General features: G+C 41.4%; 4 protein-coding genes across 4 annotated transcripts; all 4 read right to left on the bottom strand.

The window, feature by feature from the left end:
• Positions 1-302: 302 nt before the first annotated feature.
• LOC127453196 (free fatty acid receptor 2-like) lies at positions 303-7610 on the bottom strand. The gene is made up of 2 exons (XM_051719431.1): positions 5132-7610; positions 303-3069 (listed from the first exon to the last, which is right to left on the bottom strand). Exon 2 carries the CDS (start codon positions 3032-3034, stop codon positions 2051-2053), a length of 984 nt encoding a protein of 327 aa, XP_051575391.1. The 5' UTR covers positions 3035-3069; positions 5132-7610; the 3' UTR covers positions 303-2050.
• Positions 2051-3034, bottom strand: LOC127453363 (free fatty acid receptor 2-like). Its single transcript, XM_051719693.1, has one exon. It carries the CDS (start codon positions 3032-3034, stop codon positions 2051-2053), a length of 984 nt encoding a protein of 327 aa, XP_051575653.1.
• Positions 7611-7653: 43 nt separating the features above from the next.
• LOC127453193 (free fatty acid receptor 3-like) lies at positions 7654-23431 on the bottom strand. Its single transcript, XM_051719426.1, has 2 exons — positions 23335-23431; positions 7654-12553 (listed from the first exon to the last, which is right to left on the bottom strand). Exon 2 carries the CDS (start codon positions 12523-12525, stop codon positions 11533-11535), a length of 993 nt encoding a protein of 330 aa, XP_051575386.1. The 5' UTR covers positions 12526-12553; positions 23335-23431; the 3' UTR covers positions 7654-11532.
• On the bottom strand, positions 11533-12525 carry LOC127453362 (free fatty acid receptor 3-like). Its single transcript, XM_051719692.1, has one exon. The coding sequence runs from the start codon at positions 12523-12525 to the stop codon at positions 11533-11535; it is 993 nt and encodes a 330-aa protein (XP_051575652.1).
• Positions 23432-24150: the final 719 nt, after the last annotated feature.

Here is a 24150-nt window from a genome sequence, read left to right as displayed (position 1 = left end):
CCTAAAAGAGACAGTTAATTGTTATAATCACAATTATTTGTTTGACAATTAATCATCAGGCAAATCGTGATAATCGTGACAGCATTTATCCTAAATAAGCATGCTCTTCACTTACATTGTTGTCTCCTTGATAAACAAGAACACTAACTATTGAAAGAAAAAAAAAAAACTGGTGGCAAAAGTTTTTGATTGTGATGGAAATAATGACATATGTGATGGATTAATAATGAAAAAAAATAATTTAAAAAAAAGGCAAAAGATCGATTTCACAGTAAATATTGAAATGTTTGTAAACTGAAATGTATTGAAAATGTTTGTTTATTTGTTTAGATTATCGTCATTTTAAAAATGTAACATTTTTATGATGGATTTTCACATTTTAAGATGGAAATCAGGGTCTGGGAAAAGGGTAAAAAAAAAAAAAAAAAGTTAACATGGAACATTAAAATAGCATTATAGTTGAAGAAACACCCAAAACCCAAATCTGACCACTTCTGTTTATGTGATCATGAGTCAAACTTCCTTCCACCGTAGTCTTTATGATAACAGGATTGGTCCTCAAACTGTTGCAATAACCCTTTATATCAACAAGTTTCCTGAACGATGTACTATAAGGAATGAATCCAAACATCTTATCTACACGTGCACGTTGATGTATATCCTGTTCATACACACCTTCCTGGCTAAGTTGTTAAAAACAATAACCCTTTGTAAATATTTGTCAGGTTTATAACATAGAGACAGTTAATAGTTATAATGAACGTGGAGGAAATATGCTATAAACCTTTTATGACATAATCCAGGAATAAGAAAGACACCATAATGATACAAATAACAAACCTATTGTACTGTCCTCTATCATTATTATATTATACACTACATGTTATATAATGACACTTACGGTATCTTATAAATCTTTGAAAAACATGGTTTTCATCAATGTTCAGTAATAATGCATATTCATTTACATTTTATTTACACATTCATACAAATAATGCATTTAAAAGTGAAGCCGAACAAATACTGTAGTCCAAATACTCCGTCTGCCTTAGGTCTCAAACTCACCATTGGTTTAGCCAATGTTGCTATGTTTGCACTTTTCATGGGAACCTACGAATGGCTTACTAATACAATAGGTGTCTCTGCAAATTATGCTTTGATAGGAGAAAGCCTTTTAACCAAAAAAGTTGCACACAAATCTGACCTAATTGTACAGAGCTCTTTGTCTTTTTTTCGACATTATTTCCATCATCGTCAATGTCTGTGGTGTACTGATGTTTCATCACTTCCTTTACTCTGAAAATGAAGAAATAATATATTTTGATCTTGCAGTCTTACATGTGCTGTACACAAACCGAAAGGCAACCACACTGTCAATTCCCGGCCAACTATTTATCTCAGATTTGAAAACCATATGGTGCTTCTGTTGACCCTTATAGTGCAGTTGAATGTGGCTCCTTTACTGTCACCCAGTGATCGAAGCCCTCATACTCCCCTCTGTTTGTATTGAGCGATGGGTACAAGTTTGTTATTTAGAATCTGCATGCAATGAGCTCTGACTTCGGTTTTAATTCGGGCTGATGAGCACTCCACGTTCAAAAGCAATCAAACGAAGTTTATCCTCTGTTTGCCGACACCCAATACAGTCTCTGTATGTACACACAAGTTTCGCTGCAATGTTTTCCTTTTCGTACTAAGATAATACTTGCCACGTGAGTTGTGTTGTTTTGACATTCCATGCCCTCTTCTTCATCTCTGCATGAAGTATAACAATGTTTATTTAGCTGCAATAAATCATGCATTTGTGTAAAAATACAACACCTTGCAGTGACGTGCACAGACAGCAGGGGCAGGGGCAAATGGACATGGACAGAGTGTGAGGAGAAATCTGCCATCAATAGTTGTTGAGTGTGGGGGGTGGGGGGTTGTGCTGTAGTAAAGACACCTACGCTTAAATCTCCGCACTCTTAAAGGCACCTCCGCTTAAAAGGGCACCTTGCACCCCTGTAGCCCCCGTTCTGTGCATTTCAGTGCCTCTTAGCATTGTTTGTCAAAGGGCGTTTGTCTCTTGTGGTTTTGGAAGGCTGCTTTTCTCTGTTTCAGGAGGTTCCTTTTTAAAACTCCAGTGGCACCAACATCTGCTCCAAATGCCCCTTGCCATTGTGCCCAGGGCATTCCTCACCGCTGCTGAAGTGAAGTAAAAAATAAGCGGGTCCAAGCAGGCATTGAACGTGCTGAGAAGCAGGGCTTTGTCCCTCCACCTTGGGCTTTGCTTGGTAACGAAGCCAACCACATGGGAGACATTATAGGGTCCAAAACAAAGTGCAAACACCAAAAGTGTGCCCAAAGCCAGACCAATTGCCCTCAACCTCCTCCGCCGGCCAATATTTGGCAGCCTCAAGAGTATGCGAATGAAGTTTATGTAGCAGAAGCTGCAAATAAGAAAAGGAACGCAGAAGAGAACCACACATAGCTCCAGACGTACAGGTAGGAGTATCTCAAGCTGAGCATCGGAGAATTCATCATAGCAGATGTTCCGTTGTACAGGTGCCATTCCAGATGGGTTGTAGTAGGGCATGATGTACACGATGCTCAGGTGGAGAACCGAAAACATCCAAATGAAGATGCTGGCCAGCACGGCGTAAATTGGTCTTCTCCTCAAGGAGTGTTGGATGGGGAAGGCCACTCCAAGGTAGCGCTCCACGCTTACCGCAGTCAGGAAGAAGGTGCTGTTGTAGATAGTCATGTAGAACACAAAGCCAGACAGTGGACACAGGTCGTATGTTATACTCCAGATCATATTATTGGCCACTTCTTGCATCTTAAAGGGTAAGAAGATGAGGAAGAGCAGGTCTGAGATGGTGAGGTTGAGGAGGAGGATGTCGATGGGGGTCGGCTTCTTCCAAACCTTGCGGCTGAATGTGTAGAAGGCCAGGATGTTGGCTGGGAAGCCGGTGATGAAGGTGATGATGTAGACAGAAAGACACAAGTGAAAATCACACTTCTGCATGGTTGTGCCGTTCCATACAGTCATCGGGATAAAGAAGCCTGGCAAGAGTCGTTTCAGTTCTGAAAATCACATTCACAAAAGTGATTAAATTTAGGCATTTACAGTGCATTCAAGTTATACATTTTATCAATACGGTTGCTCCCTGGGAATCGAACCAAAGACCTTGGCATTAGCATAGCAAAATAAATCAGTTTTCAAATGAAAGCTTATTAGTGTGGACATGGCCTAAGGCCACATTCACACATTTTCGTTTGAAAACTGCATTTTACGTTTGCTAACACCATCTTTTCCCAAAGTATGCAGTAATGGAGAAATGGAAGAAAACGCAGTTCAGTGTGGATGATAAGTGTTAACGTAACTAAATTAATACGTTTTGAAACAAAAATGTATTAGTGTGGACGTGGCCTAAAAGAATATACATAACTTAATAACTAACTTGCTACATTTTTCAGTAGCATAACAGTAACAAGATGTTTTTCCAACAAGTGCATCGTTATAAAATACTACATTGTTGTTTTTGTTACATTGTTAACTCATGCAGCTGATCGAACCGCTTTTTGTAGTAAAATAAAGCTAAAAGAAAAAGTTCAACTGGAAAAGATATTACAGAAAGAAACATATTTCCCCTTCAATATCCTTAAATAAGTATTTTTCCTATTAATTTTTTCCATAGGGATTTCATAAAGTACTTCTTAAAAGAGTTTTAATCCATGAACCAAACCAACCAGCTCCGAGGTGAATTACTACATCACAAACTTTGATTTGAAGCAAAAGAGTATTTGAAAATCAGACAAAAAGACAAAGGAACAAGACAGTGTACTTAACATCTTCAATCCCATTAAGCATTGTGAATGACAATCAAGTTAAACACGATGGAAAAAATATAAAATTTTAAAATATTCAGATATACACAAGTAGGAGTGTTGGGAGAGTGTGTTATGGGAGTGGGCGGTCGCTGCAGAGTTCTTTTGCCGCACTTTGTTTGCCGCAGTTTTCTGATTGGTGGATTTGCCCCCTCAGGATCATGGGTAGTGTAGTTCTCCACCAGGAATTACGCTATTAACATTTTTGTTTTTTAATGATGGCTTCAAGAGAAGTATACACCATCGATTAACAACCTTGGAGCTCACGGTAGGTGTGTCAATCTGTATTATTTAAAAATCAATTCCCCTGAGGCCTGGGTAGCTCAGTGGTAAAGACGCTGGCTACCACCCCTGGAGTTTGTTAGTTCGCTAGTTTGAATCCCAGGGCGTGCTGAGTGACTCCAGCCAGGTCTCCTAAGCATCCAAATTGGCCCGGTTGCTAGGGAGGGTAGAGTCACATGGGGTAACCTCCTCATGATTGCCATAATGTGGTTCGTTCTCGGTGGGGCGCGTGTTGAGCGTGGTTGCTGTGATGGATGGCGTGAAGCCTCCACATGCACTATGTTTCTGTGGCAACGCACTCAACAAGACATGTGATAAGATGCGCAGGTTGGTGGTCTCAGACTTAAAGGCAACTGGGATTTGTCCTCTGCCACCTGGACTGAGGCGAATCACTATGTGACCACGAGGACTTAAAAGCACATTGGAAATTGGGCATTCCAAATTGGGAAAAAAGAAAATGAAAATTGAAAAAAATGAACAATTCCCCTTTGGAAAAAATGAATGGTATTTTTACTTCCGAAACCAGACTGGTGCGCTCTTTAATGGTTCTACATATCCCCTACTCCTTACATAAATATTTTGGTTACTTTTATGATGTTTTATGATGCTACCAATAAGTGGAGAACTATCAGCTTTGTTAAACAAATTTTACCCAGTTTTAATCCATGGCATCCCACAGAATTCTGCAGACTGTCACACAAAATCAGAACAGAATACAAAAGAATAAAATTCCATCTGGGGCTGGTGATGGTAGACTGAAACCCAGAAATAACAGTTATTACTGGATACAGTATACAGAAAGTCGGGTTGTATGGTAGTCACTTTTTATGTCTATGATTAGAACAGTGAAGAAAGAAGAAAAAAAGTTACACAAACATCAAAAAGTGAATATTGGAACTCTTTTACCACTGCCATCTGGAGTACACTTAAAAGTAGCTCTACTGTAATCTATTCAAACGACAAAGAGGCAACTTACCGCAATGCAAAGTAGACCACTCTGATGTGATGTTGTGTTGATTCACTCTCTTTTCAATAGCCACTGGGGTCTGTCCACTGACAACTTCCGCAACAACTGTTTACTTTTCATTTTCAATATTGTGCACTGATAAGGGAAAATTATTAAATGAGCACTCGATCCATCCGTCTGACCCCTGCACACAGTGTCTCGATATGACACCTTACCAGACATTAGGGAGCTTTATGTGTACAGTTCTGTGTATGTGAGAAAGTCAAACTTTGTAGACGGTAACAATCTTATCTGGATTTACACTTCTTAAGCGTGTGTGGGAGATGTGTTTATAGTTGATGGGTGTGCGTTTGCATAAGCGGAAGAGACAGAGAGTGTGATGAATCAGTCTAGCCCAAAGATTTTCCTTCACTTTATTAAAGCTCTAACTGTTCAAAGATATCCAAATGAGATGACAGCATTCCCCATCCCTATACATCCCTCTTTCGTGCTGATAAAGCTGTGAATGAGTCCCTATTTTTCACCATTGACAAAACCTAGAGGTCTATTCTTCATTCAGAAAACCATGAAAAAAACCCAGTGTTACAGAATTGAATTCCCATACATGGAAAGTTGGGAACTCAGCCCTTTCACAATAATGACGTACGATTCGCTCTACTCCTCCACACATACAGTAACAACACTGAGTAACTCCCCAAAGAAATAGTGCAGGCCAAAAAGGAAAATTATTCATTATTTACTCACCCTCTTGTCAGTGCTTTTTTCCCTGCGGAAAACAGGAAAGAAGAATTTTTGAAAAATATTCATGCAGCTCTTGTCCAGATAACAACTTTGTGTCAAAATTGAAATGGTTATTTACTGGTAATCTACAGGACCCATTTCACAAGTCTCATTCGTGGTCACATTTTTGAAACGTGCCACATCTCAATTAACTATTTGACCAATGATGAAAACCATTGGCGTTTGCCATTAATCATTTCAGAAATAGTAAAGGAGCCTTGTGGAAGTTTAGTACTATTTATTTATTTAGCTATTGTTTTAAGTTTTACAGATGAGACTAGGGTAGATTACATATGTTGTGTACTTGAGTTGTTGAGTATATTATGGGTAAAACAAAGCACATACTATTTGTTAATGTCACGAAGAATTAAAAAAATACACTTCTGTTCTGTGATTTCAGACACAGAATAGGATAATCTTTAGAGGACACACATACTTTCTTTCACTCTGTATTATATGTGTATTTCAAAAATTAATTGGGAATATATTGATCTCAGCCAAAAGTCAAATTTTTTTTTGAATAGGGCTTTTTACAATGCACACTGTTTCAGAGCAGCTTCATAGAAAATTATGCTGTATTGTCTGTAATGTCTTAAAGTTCTCATTGTGTGGTTTAAATGAATAACGTGATTGAAAATCATGCCTCATAATTAGGCTATTTATCTTTAGGCCCACAGTAAGCAAGTCAAATGTGACTGTGGTAAGGAAACCAAAACTCCATAAGATGTAAGGTAATGGAGAAAAATAAACCCAAATCAGCCTGGTCTCATGAACATTACGTGAGGGTGGCAACATTTTTGCTAAATGTTCTGGATCAGATTCTTTTGACCACAAACGAATATGAACGCATGCGCGACGCATTTTCAACGCATGCGCACAACTCTTTTTTAGTACAGTCAACAACAGGCGCTTGCGCTGACAATGTGCACATACAAGGACTGGCACCGTGTTGAGAAAATCTGGGCTGTGCGCGGACAGTCCGTGCAGACTGTGCTGATGACAAAATTTGCATCATGCATACTGAACCAATTAGCAACACAGACAACCAAGTACACTTTGGCCTTTACACATTTGGCTGCAGTTTCCCCAGTGAAATATCCAGCAGGGGGCGCCAAACGTGAAATGGTGTCGCAATCAGACGAGGTTTTTAAGGTGAATATTAGATGGAGGTTTAAATGTGTAAAACATACCTCTCTAACCTAAAACTTGAAACTAAACCTAACCAATAGAGTTTTAAAATCAAATGAGAGGTGAACAAAACAGACATCCTTACTCTAAAACAACACCTAAACCAAACATAGTCCAAAGTCCATCTCTCTCTCAGGTGAGCTATCGAAGAAGGTAATCACATTGGAATAAGTGTGTAAATGTAGGTGGGTCTGTAATACAAGCATTAAAATGTATCATTTTCAAATGATGCGTGATAGTAAAAGTGTTTATATTTCATAACAAAATATGAGTAAATGTGTGAGTAAAAGTGTTAAAACATACGTGTTTATAAAGTCATATATCAGCCGTTGATGGCATGATTTGTGTGAAAGTGAATAAAACGCACAGTTGTTGTAGCGCCTCTAGTGTTCATGTCACCTTGATTTGGTGACGAAATGTAAAATGTGGCAGGTTCAAGTCAGTTTGCAAAAATTTTGTTATAGTATTCTATGAGACTAGGTTGACCTAAATGGAGGTCTGCAGTTTTGCTCTGTGAAGTATTGATTGATATCATTTAACTTTGACATAATCTGCACACAGACTTTGTTGGAAGAAACTTTATTTCTTTTTCCACAGAAATACAGTATGATTTTTCTGTAAAGCTGCTTTTAAATGATGTGTATTGTGAAAAGTGCTATACAAATAAAAATGACATGACTTGAATTAAGTTAAAGAAGGCATAAAAATTCCAGTGTTGTTCTTTGCTCAGACTTCTAATGTCTGATGCGAATGCTAAAACAATAGCTAAGTCATGTTATTACATGGCTCTCTGGAATACTCTATTTCAGGGGTGTCAAACTCGGTTCCTGGAGGGCCACAGTCCAGCAGAGTTTAGCTCCAACCTTAATTAAACACACCTGAAGCAGCTAATCAAGGTCTTCAGGAGTGCTTGAAGATTACAACGAGGCATTTTAGAGCAGGGCTGGAACTAAACTCTGCAGGGCTGCAGCCCTCCAGGAACTGAGCTTGACACCGCTGCTCTATTCTAATTGGTCAATGGTGCCATCCAGCGGTCAGATATTACTCTGTAACAACCGTGCATCCAGGGATTAAGACGTATCAGACCGCTCATCCGGGTTCTGCGAGCCCTCTCTCCTGCTTCTCGGATCACTGTGCAATCTCTACAAGAAAGCTAATAAAACGGTTTGAACTCAAATCAATGTTTCATGTGCATTTATTTATTTGGCATGTAGTCTTGTAATAGGCTGAATATTGAGGAGTCAGACGGTCATTTTTACAAAGTAAACACCAACAGAACTCTGATGCAAATCAGAGGTTGATTTCAGCTCTTCAGCAATTTCTTCTCAAATTACATATTTTCAACGCAAATAAATATTTTATGTCCATGAATTTCTTTACTTGGTTAGTAGCCGTGTAATAAGCAGGATAATGTGCAGTCAGCCAGTAGTTATTGCAAAATAAACCCCTTCAGGGTGATACAAGAGTCTCCGCTTCGTGTCGGGGTCCTGATCACCCTGTCAGGGTTTATTGTGCGATAACAACCGGCTGACTGTACATTATCCCTTACTTATTAAACCTTTTAATGCTGAAAAAATATTCTATTTTTAAATGGTTTTAGATGGCTTGGTTAAAGGTGCTGTAGGTGTTTTTAAATTTTTTTTACATGTACATCCTGACTGATATCAACAAATACTGTTGGTGTCCTATTAGAGTATAGGGAGGGAATTTATTTTCGGAACTAGTTTTGCGTTCCCTCACAATTCGTTTTTAGTTCCCTTACAATATGTTTTGTTTTCCCTCACAATTATTTTACATTTCCTTGCAGTTCTTTATCGATCACCTAAGAAAATCAACCACTGTTTTACTACTTTAACTATAGTTCAACTATGGTATTTGTAGTAAAACCATAACCACAAAATTACCATGGTTTTACTACGGTAACCATATTTCAACCATTATATTTTTAATTATTTTCTTCAATAGTAGAATAACCAAAGGAATGAATCATGCACACTGCTGTTGCTTGCAGTCTGTGTATACATTTATTAATGTAACGTTTCGGTCATGTGACCTTCATCAGGCATTGTTTACATGAAGGTCGCATGACCGAAATGTTGCATTAATACATTTATACACAGAGAGCAAGCAACATCAGTGTGCGGGATTCATTCCTTTGGTTATTCTCTAATTCAATTTTTCCTTTGCACCTGCTAACGGGATTTATCAGGTGTTACGGTGGCGCTTCGTTTTTTGACTGGTAAATCAATAGTAAAAATACAGGAAAACCAAAATATTGGTAATAAAAAGCATAATCATTCTGCCAACAAAAAACATATTCGTTTTACTATAGTAACAGTATGGTTAATTTGTGTTATATCTACCATACCATGGATAAAGCTATTTTGAGGGAACACAAACCATTGCGGAGAAATGCAAAACTTTCTGTGAGCGAACGCAAAACTATTGAGAGGGAAAAGTGTCTATTTGCACTATGCACTATGTGTAAATAGCATCTGCCACACAGGGCAGTTATTTGCACCTCAACAGTCTGGTGGAACCACAGAAATATAGGACAAACTAACCAATTGTTGTTGCTGCAGTGGCATGGTGTGTAAAGACGGTGTGTGACTGTGTACTGTTGTCCTAGCGACCGTGGTTCGGATCCGCGTTTTGTCCCACTCTTTTTCCCATACAATTTCCTGTTTCCACTCTTAATATTTCCTTTAATACTACTTAAATAATAGATATAAATGTTGATTTCATTGCAGTGATATGGTCACGGTGAATTTCAAGAATGCACAGAATGCACAGATCCCGTGTGAAACCATGGTTACTGTACTAAAACCAAGGTTTTTTTTTTTTTTTTCCTATGTTAAGGTTAGGTTTAGGGGTAGGGGTTAATATAGTTTGTTTGTGGGATTCTAAATAAACACAATAAACACTCTGGAGTGATGCCAATACTGTATGTTAGTATTTAAATATGGTTGCAAATAGTATCTGATACTATCTGCACCAGGGTTGGGGTGCAAATAATATCTGCCACAGTTTGCACTGGGGTGTAAATAGCATATACCATTATTTGCACCAGGGTGCAAATAGCATCTGCCATAAATTAATTCACTCTCTGTCCTCTAAAGGGGCTCCGTATTTCAAATGACTGACGCACAATCTGTCTGTCAGTCATTTTGAACACTTGGGTTTGCTAACATTGTTGCTTTGTTCAGAATAGTTCAATATTAGTACTATTTCTGAAATACTGTATATATAGATATGGCAGAAATAGTAATAGGACGGTAGTGTGCTACTCCAAATCAAGCCCAGGTTGGGACCTTCCTTTGCTGGAGGGTGTTACTTTCGAGAGAAGTTATCAGTCTAATTGTGTGGCATGGCTAGAGGAAGTTAGCAAAACGGCTAACATTGCTTACAGCACATTTACTGCACCCACCAAGGCAAATGCAAGAAAAGAAAAAAATTATAATGTACAATTTCACAAATGAAGCAAGCTTTTGATTTTTTATTAACAAGTCATGTTCTAACCAGCATGTCTCCTGCATGAGCAATGCATTTCAACCTGAGTGGAGCGTGTGTGCTAATCGCTAAGCTACAGCTTCAGCTAAGCTTATCTATTCTTGCAGAAAATTAGTGTGCATATTTACGTGTGAAATTACATTTACTGGTATAAACTAGTATATGAAAAATATATAATTTCTTTAAAAACAATACAAACTTGAATCTTAATACACAAAAATGGCGAAAGAAAATAAATGTACCTCATTAAATGTCCAAATCATTCAAAGCACCAAAACATTTTTACAAAAATTCAACAATAAATTGTAAAGTGCAATGTTTATACTTGACATTCAGTGTGAAAATAAAACTAATCATTCAAACTTTTACCCTTTGGTTGGTCCAGCCATTAGCCAAAGATGTCCAGTCACAAAGCACAGGAGACCTACATCTCTCTTTATAAATATATTAAATTACAATCATGCCCACTCAAACTTACACAAACGAAATATGTCAAAAGAATAGTCATGCAGATGTGACAATGGTGAAATGTGTCATTTCTGAACCACTAGTGCAGCCAACTGGAATTGCAATCTGCAGGGTAAACAATTGCAGATGGCGGAGTGTTTCGAAAACCTGTTCAAAAACAATTATTTTTGCAGTTCTGTTTGGTGCCATAGTGCCGCAGAAATTACACACTTTCCCTCTGACTCCCAGTTGACACTTTTCAATTTGTTCAATCTAAATTGGTAGCAGGTTTCTTTAATTCCTGTTGTACCATCGCTATGTTACTTCAGAATTTGGTTTAATGGCACCTGAATTTACTCTATAGCCATTTGAATGCATAGGGTTGTTACCACCAGAGCAATGCAAGAGTGCACCATTAGTCTGTTCAACTGAACTACACACTTGCAATGCATTGGTCAAGCATTTGCATACTTGCATTAAGTAAGTTAATGGCCAAAGGGGACGCTATCAGTAGAACTCTGAGTTCTTTCCTCTGTATTCACACAGTTCAATAGGGGGCATTTGAGAGCAGAGCGACAGCAGGGAAGGGTCAGCCGCCTGACCAGCTCTCGCAAGACATTCTTGAAAGTCCCTCTGAGTGCTGAGGAAGAGAAGTAGAATATGAATGGGTCAAGACATGCATTAAACGTGCTGGTGAGCAGCGCATACACTCGCCAATCAGGGCTGTAGTTGCCTACATATCCCACAACATGCGATACATTGTAGGGCAAGAAACAGATAATGAAGACCAGAAGCGTGCCCAATGCCATCCCAATTGCCCTGAACCGCTTCTTGGAGTTTATGTTGGGCAGATTGGAGAGGATGTGGATGAACTTGATGTAGCAGAAGCAACAGATGAGGAAAGGTGCGCAGAACAGCACAGCAAAAAGTTCCATGCGCACCGGCAGGAGGATTTTGAGCTGTTCGGGACTGAATTCTTCATAACAAGTGTTCCGTTTGGATGGATCGGTGATGTTGGGGTTGGAATGGTTGTGGTATTGCATGATATAGACGATACTGCAGTGCGCCATGGATACCACCCAGAATATACCACTGGCTATCACTGCATTTCGGGGATTGCGTTTTAGCTTGTATTTTATGGGAAAGGCCACACCCAGGTAGCGTTCCACGCTGATGGCTGTCAGATGGAAAGTGCTGTTGTAGATTGTGGAGTAGAAGATGAAACCCGACAGCGGGCAGAGGAAGTACGGCAGTGTCCATTGCATGTTTGCTGCCTCCACCATACGAAACGGCAGGAAGAAGAGGAAGATCAGGTCCGAAATAGTTAAACTGAGTAACAGGACATCTATTGGGGTGGACCGCTGGCGAACTTTCTGGAAGAAGGTGTAGAAAGCCAGGATGTTAGCTGGGAGGCCAGTGATCAGAGTGAATCCATACACCGCTAACACCAGGTTACGGAGGCTCTCTGTCCACACCATTGTCACCGTTTATGACAAGTATACAACCCTGTAAAAGGAGACAGAGATCTTAGTTAAAGACAAGAATTTAAATGTTAAGTTTTACATCTTTCAAACCTGTTAAAAAAAAACAAAAATGACCAGCATTTGTTGTGTTTTGAATGTTGGTCTCCACCAGCATGGTAAACTGGTGAGCTTCTTAACTAACTTGACCAGCAAGCTCAACCAGGTTCACCAGGTCCGTGCAGGTCCACCAGTTTCACCAGCTAATGTTTGCAGTTCAACATCTTGGCTTTTGTCCTCAGCTAGACAAGCACCAAACCAGCATAAACTACTGGAGTGTGGACAAATATGAAATCCATGCTGGTTTAGGGTGCTTTCACACTTGGTTTGATTGCTTAGTCCGAACCTGAATTCGATTCATCCTCCCTCCCCCTGCTCCTACTGGTCTATGTTCATATTATATTATTTGGGTCAGAACTGCTGTACAACTGCATCATTAACACAAGAACTCACAGCAGCTGTTTACTACTCTACACTGAATTTACATGATTTAATCATGTACATTGGTTCCACATGAATCAATTAAGTTACATTTTTATCTTTGTTTAGTTCATTAATTCTTTGTCAGAACACATAACTTGTTCACGTAATTTCAACATAATGAAATGAAGTTGAATTTAAATTAAGTATCCTCAAAATTATTTTATATGTGTCCTTAACATGATTCATTTCTTCAGTAGTACAGCATATTTTGTGTCACATAACTAATTTATGTTACAAGGTTATGCTATTTAGCTAACTTTTAGCTAGCAATATTTAGCTAACTTTTAGCTAGCAATAGTATACATTTGCATGCTAAATGCCAAGTAGTAATTGCTCCTTGGGTAAACCAACATAAAACATGTTGTTTGTGTACCCATCCTCAAAATAAGCACATTGGTAACCCAGTATAACAGAAGTGCTTCTAAATTCCAAAATAACAACAATAAACACTATAAAGTCACATTTTTACTCTCTGCATCAAGTCCCATGCAAAGCATGCTGAGAACTACAAATCAGGGACTAAAAACAAAATGTTTTTAATATAGCGTGGTTCTGAGCAAAAACAGTATTTTTTGTTCCGGTTCAGAAGTTCCGCAGCCTCCTTTCCCTGGGAAACATGAAGTGGTGTAGTTCCAAAAATATATTGTGAGAAACCCTTTGGTCTTTAGTTTCATGAAAAAATTATCGGAACAAAATTAACCGGTTATAGCCGGTTACCGGCAGCATTTAAAAATAACTTTTTCACTCCGGAGCGATTGAAAATCACTTTGTTCCAGTTTTCGGTTACATTCTGCTAAAAATCTCATTCGTTTTCGTTTTCATTCCTTTAACTGTTTTAGTCCCTGCTACAAATACCCTGTCCTGTTTATTTACATGAACCAAAAAAATTCATGTAGTCCCGACACAAATGGATTAAGTAAACTTCCATTTAAACCATTTAAAGGGATAGTTCACCCAAAAATGAAAATTCTCTCATCATTTACTCACCCTCATGCATCCCGGATGTGTATGACTTTCTTTCATCTGCAGAACATAAATTAAGATTTTTAGAAGAATATTTCAGCTCTGAAGGTCCATACAATGCAAGTGAATGGGTGCCAACATTTTTAAACTCCAAAATCCACATAAAGGCAGCATAAAAGTAATCCATAAGATTCCAGTGGTTAAATCCATGTGTTCAGACATGATATGATAGGTGTGGGTACGAAACAGATCAATATTTAAGTCAGTTTTTACCATAAATTCTCCTCCCTACCCATTACGGGGCTATATGCATGAAGAATGTGAATCACCAAAACAGGAGAAGGAGAAAGTGAAAGTAAAGTGTAAATTGACTGGGCAGGGAGGAGAATTTATAGTAAAAAAGGACTTAAATATTTATCTGTTTCTCACCCACAGATATCATATCGCTTCAGAATATATGGATTAAACCACCAGTTGTCTGGAGTACTTTTATTTTGCCGCTTCAACATTTTGGCACCCATTCACTAACATTGCATGGACCTACAGAGCTGCGAAATACTTCTAAAAATCTTTGATTGTGTTCAGCAGAAGAAAGAAAGTCATACACATAAGGGATGGCATGCGGGTGAGTAAATGATGAGAGAATTTTGGGTGAACTGTCCCTTTAAGTAGATTGAATGCATTGAAATTAAATTGTGACAAAATGTTCAAGAATTGTGTTGCATTACATGTAGCTCATTTTAATTAAGTAATACAGCAAAAGTAATTTGGTGCTCTTATTGAACATACGTGATTGGTTCACATTCCCCCTTCATAATGTATTCTAGTAGAGTGCACATTTTAGAGAATTACATGAATAAAAAGCAATGAAAACAAGTTAAGAAGAGAAATACAATTTTGTTGTGTAGATCACAAATAATATTATGCAGTAAATCAGACAGCCTGCATTATTGAAATATTTGTCCCTTTGGATGTACCACCAAAACTTTACATGAACATAGTGATACATGCATTTGTCTGTAGCGGATGCGTTAAATGTGCAAAGATATGAAGAATATTAGCATTTGTCTGTATGCACTGCAAGAGATGTGAAGGGTGTGAGCTGCTCTCTGATGGTGATTTATTGCGAGACAAGCTGGTTTAAGGAATGCATTACACCATAGTAATTGCGACCAGGAGCATGCAAAAATGCAAATTATACATCACCAATGCGGTTTACTTTCGTGAAATAGGATGGATTGTGTTCATCAGTAGCAAACCGTACCGGAGTTCACATGGACTGTACCCCAGACCACCTTTTCAAGCAGACTCGAGTGCAGGTTGCGGGTGTGCACTTGAATTTGGAAAACAGCATTCACATCAAGCATACAGCTCGAACTTTGATGTCTAACGAACCCATGTGTCCACCAAAAGTGCTAGTGTGAAAGCATCCTTAATCTTTTTTTTTTTTTAAGCAAGGAACTTAACCCCACTCCAATAAATGCAGGAGATAAGTACACAGCTACACTAACTACTCATACCAATACTTAAAAACACTTGAAATGCCACTAATATAGTACAAAATGTTTCTGTTTGCTCACAGCCGCTGAGCTAAGAGATGCTGCTCAAATAACATCCAATTTGAATGGCCCTCAAGCTACAGCAACACATGCTCTTGTGAATGCAAAGAGGCTTACTGTTCTATAATTATGAAGAGTTTAATGAGATTCTTATTACAGATTATTATTTATTTTGTATTTTTTTTAAATGCCAATGCGGAAAATGAAAGGAACAAATAAGCTACTTCTGGAACCAAGGCTGCTGGTCTGGCTCATCAATTTTCCAATTAAATCGTGACCTTCATTTAAACAACCCCGATATTGATTCTTAAAATCACAAGATCAATCTTTTACTCAGTGCTAGGAGTGCTCATTATGTCTTTTGACTGACCAACTGACAAGTGCCCGGAACCCCTTCTCAGACCAGTAAACAGACCAGACTGACCAGCCAAGACCAGCAAACCATCTTGTTGGTTTTTTGTGAGCTTTTATTTATTTATTTATTTATTTATTTATTTATTTATTTGTCAGTAGGGTTACTTCTCAGGGGTACTTCAGAGTAAATAATTTAGATCATATGGTGTCAGCTGACAAAAAATGGATTCCCATTGTATCCATATTTATTTCCTAAAATGGTAAGAAAAAAAATCATTGGTAAACTAATCTTTGAGAAGTAAACAGTTCACTTTTTGAGGTTTTAAATGGATGATATAACATTTGTGACAGAGCTTATGTCATCACCACCAGTGGGAAAAGCAATGGTCAAGAAATTTGAGCCAAATATTTTTAAGGTGATAAAGTAAATGTTGACTCAATGTTTGCAAATGTTACTTATGATGACTTATGATATGAAAGTGTATTAAAAAAATGTAAAAAATAATTTGTAGATATTTTCTATAGAATAATTTTTCCTCTGTCCCAATTTACCAACACTGCCTACTGCAATCTGGGATGTGGTCAAAAGAGGGTCTCCAAAGGTTCTTCTTCCCAGTATTGAGTATTTCTTGTTGCTTTTGACCAAGGTAGGAGACAACCTAAGCTTTCTATAAAGGTATAATGTCAGGTTCCCTATCTGTCACTCACTCGATGTTGGTGTCGATGTAGTGACACTAGGGGTCACTCTTGGGAGCCCGAGACACCTCTGGTCTTTGATAAAAGGCCAATGAAAATTGGCGAGTGGTATTTGCATGCCACTCCCCCGAACATACGGGTATAAAAGGAGCTGGTTGCAACCACTCATTCAGATTTTCTCTTCGGAGCCGAACGGTCATGCTCATTGAGCTGAATACTACGGTTCATTCACCTCTGCTGGATCTGACGGCGCATTTCAGCGGCTTCTCCCTCCTCTGCACTGGTGCACTGCAGAGAATGCCCCTGGGCGCTTCGGCAGAAAAACTAGAGAGTATATTTTCTGAAAGAGCATTTTTTCCCTCTAAAAGAGTATATATTTCTCTAAAAGAGCGCACACACGGAACGTCTTTTTAAAGACGCGTCTTTTTAAAGATGCTTTTCCGATTGTGTGTTATTCCTGGTTGTGCTCGTTATCTCTCGCCTTCTAACGGTCACGATCACTGTCTTTCGTGTCTGGGCACTGCTCACGCGGAGACAGCGTTCGTGGATGGTCACATTCTCATTGCGAGAATGTGTCCATGGCAACGTTGCGGTCGCGGCTCGCCTTCGTAAGGAAGCGAGCCACCCCAGAGGCTCCCGCCTCGGTCCTTTTACCCACAGGTTTGAGGCCAGCGTGGCTAGCACTGGGGGCGATTTGGGGACCCCAATGGGACCGCCTCCGCCGGGTATCCCCCCGCGGACCTCCCATTCCCCAGCACGCTCGTCTGCCCCGATCGGGCTTCCGGGTGAGTCCGCCGGCTCGTCTCACGGCGAGTTCGACCTCTTATTCGGAGCCCGCGAAAGTGATGAGCTCTCGAGCGCAGCATCGGAGAGCGGGCTCGTCCAGTCGGAAGCCTCGGCTGGGCTCCTCCCTACGGGGTCGATCGCCCAGTCACAGGCTGACGCGGAGATGACGACATGCTTTCCCGGACAGCCGCGAGCGTCGGTTAGAGTGGATTTCACCGCTCTTCCCTGAACCCTCGCGGCTCTGTGATTGGTTCCTGGGCTCGCGGCGCCGCTCAAAGCCACGCCCCGCCCCGTTCCTTTCTTCCCGGAAGTGCATGAAGAGCTGACAAGGTCGCGGGAGGCACCTTTTACTGCCCGGTCCCGATCTTTTCAGCTTCCCCGCTCTCACTACCCTCGATGGTGGGGCAGCCAAGGGTTATTCGGCAATCCCCCGGTGGATAAAGGCGCTCGCAGTGCACCTATGCCCGCAGAGCGCCGCCACCTGGCGTGGGTGCCCAAAGCCCCCGTCCAAGGCCTGTAGGTTTACGTCGTCTCTGACGGTCAAAGCCTACGGCGCTGCTGGACAAGCCGCCTCCGCCCTGCACGCCATGGCTCTCCTGCAAGTCCGCCAAGGCGCTAAAGGAACTGCACGAGGGTAGTTCCGCCCCGGGATTGATGCAGGAACTGCGCTCGGCGACCGACCTCGCTCTCCGAGCGACGGAGGTCACGGCGCGGTCTCCCGGGTGGACGATGGCCACACTAGTGGTCCAGGAGCGCCACCTTTGGCTCAACCTGGTCAAGATGGGTGAGGCCGACAGGATACGATTCCTTGCTGCCCCCATTTTCCAGGCGGGCCTATTCGGCGACACCGAGGACTTTGCCCAGCAGTTCTCGATGGTAGAGCAGTAGATGGATGCTAGCCGGCTTGTCCTGCCCCGGCGTGGCTCAAGATCCCCCCATCTACTCATCGCCGAGGGCGTCCCCCTGCGGTGACTGCACCAGCTCCGCCGCAGCCCGCCCCTCCGGCCTGGCCCCGGCGTGGAGTCCACCGCAGGAAGCCGACGCCACCCGTCTCACAGCCGGCACCGAAGAACCCACGGAGGTCTTCGAAGTGCCCCTGAGACGGGCGACCCAGGGACAACGAAACCCGCTGCTCTGGAGCTGGTAAGCAGATCTTCTCTTTGTTACCTTTTGCATTTAATTGCGCTGCATGCCCAAGTGGCTGCAGTACTCAAGAGCTCCGCAAGAGTGGTTTCCTTGTTCCCTGGGTCACATATTCGGTGTGTACGGCTGGCATCACGACCACCGTCCACCACTCCATTTGGCAGGTTGGCGCTCCAGTGGCGGTCTCCCGCCCTGAGCGCCCAGCTGTGGCACAAATCCGCCCCCGATGTGACAGTCTCCACGGGTCATGAGGACAGGCCTCTTCCTCCCCCGTCCCAGGCTGTTCCGGGGGTGGTCACAAGGAGCCAGGTAAGTGCTTCGATGTCCTCGGACTCGGCACGGCCACGATGTGGTGTGGCACCTCAAGCTCTGCCCCGCCGCGAGGCCCCACTGGCCCGCCCAGACGTGGTGCTCGGACCTCACGCTCCTCGTGACAGCTCCCCCCGGGCAAATTCCCCTGAGAAAGGCCCTTCTTTCTCAGGGAAGGGGCACCATCCAGCACCCGCGCCCAGACCTCTGGAATCTCCATGTCTGGCCCCTGGACGGGACGCGGAAGACCTAAGCTGTCTCCCACCTGCGGTGGTAGACACGTTCACTCGGGCTAGGGCTCCCTCTACGAGGCGCCTGTATGCCTTTAAGTGGTGTCTGTTCGCTAAGTGGTGTTCTTCCCATCAGGAAGACCCCCAGAGGTGCGCAGTCAGATCAGTGCTTTCCTTCCTGCAAGAGAGGTTGGAAGGGAGGCTGTCCCCTTCCACCTTGAAGGTGTACATTGCTGCCATAGCAGCACACCATGACGCAGTCGACGGTAAGTCCTTAGGGAAGCATGATCTGATCATCAGGTTCCTAAGAGGCGCCAGGAGGCTGAATCCCTCCAAGCCACGCCTTGTTCCCTCATCGGACCTCTGTAGTTTTTCAGGGTCTACAGAGAGCCCCCTTTGAGTTTTGCAGTCAGCCGGGCTTAAGGCACTCTCCTTGAAGACTGCCCTCCTGACTGCGCTCACTTCCATCAAGAGGGTAGGTGACCTGCAAGCGTTCTCTGTCAGCAAAACGTGCCTAGAGTTCGGTCCGGGTTATTCTCACGTGATCCTGAGACCCCGACCGGGCTATGTGCCCAAGGTTCCCACCACTCCTTTTAGGGACCAGGTGGTGAACCTGCAAGCGCTGCCCCAGGAGGAGGCAGACCCAGCCCTGGCGTTGCTGTGTCCGGTGCGCGCTTTGCGCATCTATTTGGATCGCACGCAGAGCTTTAGACTCTCTGAGCAGCTCTTTGTCTGCTTCGGTGCACAGCGGAAAGGAAGCGCTGTCTCCAAGCAGAGGATCGCCCACTGGCTCATTGACGCCATAACTATGGCATGTCTCGCCCAAAACATGCCGCCCCGGTAGGGCTACGAGCCCATTCTACCCGTGGTGTAGCGGCTTCTTGGGCTCTGGCCAGAGGTGCCTCTCTAACAGACATTGCAGAGCAGCGGGCTGGGCAACACCCAACACCTTTGCAAGGTTCTACAACCTCCGGGTGGAACCGGTTTCGTCCCAGGTAGTGGCACACAACACAAGCGGATAAGCCTGGAATAGCCGGCCGGGTGTATCGCTTGCACATAGCGCCTTCCACCTCCTTTTGAGCTGAAGACGTGCGCTGTTAATTCCCAGTAGTGTTCACAAAAGTTGTTCCCTGGTTGACTTCCTCCGAGCCCTGTGGCAGTCGAGTTTTCGGAGAGACTCGCTGCCGGCCCAGTACACGCGCTAACTAAGAGCCCGGTTCTGGGGTAGGTGCTCCGCATGTGGCGGTTCCCTGTAAGGCTAACCCCATGCGATCTATATCTTCCGCTAGTTCGTTTCCCTACTGGCAAACTGCGTCTTCCTTGGGCAGAGCCCCTCAGTCTCCATGTTGTAGTAACTCCTCCCCCATTGGGTAGGATCTACCTTGAAGGCTCTCCACATGGTTGGAAAGACCATGTGATGTATTCTTCCACTTAAATATCCCCCCTCTCTTGGGGCGAGGTGTGGTCTCCGCGGTGTCCTCCCCTTGGGAGGGACACCCCCCGACTAGACCTGGCGGCCCAGTCGGATAATCCCCCTTCTTTTTTAGGGAGTGGAAAAAGAGAAGGGGAAAGAGGCCACGACTGGGTTAAGCCTGTCTCTATCTCTGGGTAGTCGACTTGTCCCCAAAAAGGGCCGTTCGACACTCATAACTGTGTTGGGGGAGGTTACGTGTCGACCTGGTGTGCTGGCTATGAGGCACACAGCAAGTCTGCCCACCACACACCGCCAGTTCACGTAACACAGTTCAGCCTTGTGGCATTTTGTATAGGGACCCCTAGTGTCACTACATCGACACCAACGTCGAGTGAGTGACAGATAGGGAACGTCATGGTTACTGGTGTAACCTCCGTTCCCTGATGGAGGGAACGAGACGTTGGTCCCTCCTGCCACAACGCTGAACTACCCGCTGAAATGGCCGGACCTTATATCGGCTCCTCAGCGTAAAACCTGAATGAGTGGTTGCATACCAGCTCCTTTTATACCCGTATGTTCGGGGGAGTGGCATGCAAATACCACTCGCCAATTTTCATTGGCCTTTTATCAAAGACCAGAGGTGTCTCGGGCTCCCAAGAGTGACCCCTAGTGTCACTACATCGACACCAACGTCTCGTTCCCTCCATCAGGGAACAGAGGTTACACCAGTAACCATGACGTTATGTGGCATTTGAATTATAATTAAAAGTGTCCCAGTTTGCCCATATTCACCCTGTGTATCAAAAATAAAATGAATTCAAGATTATTTTTTGTATTTTGTAAGTATTTTGGTTTAGTTTTTATTTTTATTTCAGTTAACAAAAAAGTTTTAGTTTTACTAAAACTTTGCTCACAAAAAAAATGGCTGGGTAAAGAAATCGATTTTCCAATTAATCACGATCTTCATTTGAATGATCCCGATATCGATTCTTAAAATTACAAGGTTGATCTTTTACTTTTGCGATTAACTATTAGATCACAAAATAATCACTTGTTGAGGTTTAAGCCAGTAAAATATTACTTATTAATAATAAAATAAAGCAGTGTAAAACATATAGGGCTGACTAAACCAAACACCTGTGTGTTAAATATATGGTGGTTTAAGGGGTCAAATACTTAGTAGATAATACAGCACAGGAAATGCATCATGGAATCTCTAGCGATATACTGTATGAGGTTGTTGCACAGAAGTTTTGTTGCAATAGAGTTTCTATTGGTCTTGTGAATTTGAGTCAGTGTAAGTTTATGAGTTAAGTACCTGCTGAACAGGATTCCCAAATAAATTGTCAAACAGATGTTTAGTGAATATGTTGTCTTTCCAACCCTGCTTAACAGAAAAACAGCTTAACAGCACCCTAAGTTGGTTTGCTGGTCTCCCAGCCTGGTTATGTTGGTTTGTTGGCTGGTTTTAGAGTGGCTTCTGGAAACTTTTAAGCTGCTCAGGCTGGGAAATCAAATATTAAAGTCTGCAAAAATCAATATTGACCCTATTTATCTTATTAATGCATGTAACTGGTCTTATTGTAATTGATACGTCCATGCATATTTGGATTAACCCATTTTAAAGTGGTTCATTTTGCCGGTGTTCAACTCACGCATTTTAAGAGGGGAAATCCACAACACACTGGATTATTGGATTAGAGGACTATCTAACATGATCTTCTATTAACAGATGTTTCTCTAGATGTTTCTTCTTCTATTTATACTGTATCTTGCACTGTTAATATCTTGCAGCATTATTTTTATATGCTTTAATAAAATGTATTCATTATCGTTATGATGCATCTTTTTCTTCTCGTATTCGTTATCGTTGACGAAATAAAAAAAAAAACTTTGTTAACTAACGTTTTCATAAATGATTTCTTTGACAAGATTAACACTCAATGGGATTTTGTCAATTAGTGGATAAATTCATGGATCGCTAAATCTAAATCTAGCTAGAATGACTAAATGGTCTAATGGTGAAGTCTTTGCCTCTAGTACAAGGAGTTTCAGGTTCTAATCTGACCTAATATATAAGTTAATAAGCAAAGATTGTATATGAATGTCAGTGGATGTATATCACACATCTGTTTGCATTCAAATGGAAAGGAGCGTGAGCTGCAGAACAGCAGAAAGAATATCACCGTCCGCTGTCACTCAACGCCACTGATAACAGCTGCAATGAGCACTTATAATAACATTTGAAACAAAAATGCCACTTATTATAACACACCTGAATGGGAACTGGATGTTGTTTTTGCATTGGACACTTACCTGAAAAAAGCAATTTCAAAAAGTGGTAGGGTCAAAATTGGCAAAGCAAAAAGTGGTAGGGACATGCCCCACCCGCACCTCCCCTCCCCTCCCCTAAATGATGCATATGGATAGCAAAGCTATTTAGATGAATGTGAATGCTAACAGACTGCTCTCCCAAGTGTATTAGACATCTTCAGAATTAACATACCTTTGAACTATTTATTAAAATAGTCTCAGAATTGTTATTCCTCCAACAATAAAAACAGTACATGAGCTATTAACCAACAGTAGTAGTGAAAAAACAGCTCTCATAAACTAATACTCATTTAAAAAAACAATGTTAGAAACTTTCCATAAATCATGTTACTTCTGTAGCCTATTCAACATTGAATATTGATGTAATTTTCCAAGTCTAAAACTTTCATTTTTAGACAATAACTGTTGTAATTGTTTACCTGGTGAAAAAAAAAAAAAATTATCCTCACAAGTTAAACTGAAGAAAATAGAAGAGGAATCAATAAATATTTTGTACCTTAAAAGGTCAGTCCAGTAGAGTAGACCCTGTATCAATGACACTTTCACTCTCGTATAATTCTTCTTATAATGAGGTCATGGTGACACATTTCTATGATGACAAAACAGGAAAGAAGCAAAACTTTCTTCCTGTTTTACGCCTAAACACAATGTCAGAAAATGGTATAACAATTTTGGTTGGCATATATATATATATATATATATATATATATATATATATACACACTGGTGGCCAAAAGTTTGGAATAATGTACAGATTTTGCTGTTTCAGAAGGAAATTAGTACTTTAATTCACCAAAGTGGCATTCAACTGATCACAAAGTATAGTCAGGACATTACTGATGTAAAAAACAGCACCATCACTATTTGAAAAAAGTCATTTTTGATCAAATCTAGACAGCAGCCATCACTCCAACACCTTATCCTTGAGGAATCATGCTAAATATTAATTTGGTACTAGAAAATCACTTGCCATTATATCAAACACAGCTGAACGCTATTTGGTTCATTAAATGAAGTTTAACATTGTCTTTGTGTTTGTTTTTGAGTTGCCACAGTATGCAATAGACTGGCATGTCTTAAGGTCAATATTAGGTCAAAAATGGCAAAAAAGAAACAGCTTTCTCTAGAAACTCATCAGTCAATCATTGTTTTGAGGAATGAAGGCTATACAATGCTTGAAATTGCCAAATAACACTGAAGATTTCATACAAAGATGTACACTACAGTCTTCAAAGACAAAGGACAACTGTCTCTAACAAGGACAGAAAGAGATGTGGAAGGCCAGATGTACAACTAAACAAGAGGATAAGTA

This window comes from Myxocyprinus asiaticus, chromosome 15 (assembly GCF_019703515.2).
Source record: "Myxocyprinus asiaticus isolate MX2 ecotype Aquarium Trade chromosome 15, UBuf_Myxa_2, whole genome shotgun sequence".
Classification (NCBI taxonomy): Eukaryota; Metazoa; Chordata; class Actinopteri; order Cypriniformes; family Catostomidae; genus Myxocyprinus; species Myxocyprinus asiaticus.
The sequence above is the reverse complement of the archived record's forward strand: the minus strand, read 5'-3'. Positions and strand labels throughout refer to the sequence as shown.

Bases quoted from the DNA above. Each gene is read 5' to 3' on its own strand.
- LOC127453196 (XM_051719431.1), bottom strand. From the start codon at position 3,034: ATGACTGTATGGAACGGCACAACCATGCAGAAGTGTGATTTTCACTTG.
- LOC127453193 (XM_051719426.1), bottom strand. From the start codon at position 12,525: ATGGTGTGGACAGAGAGCCTCCGTAACCTGGTGTTAGCGGTGTATGGA.
- LOC127453362 (XM_051719692.1), bottom strand. From the start codon at position 12,525: ATGGTGTGGACAGAGAGCCTCCGTAACCTGGTGTTAGCGGTGTATGGA.
- LOC127453363 (XM_051719693.1), bottom strand. From the start codon at position 3,034: ATGACTGTATGGAACGGCACAACCATGCAGAAGTGTGATTTTCACTTG.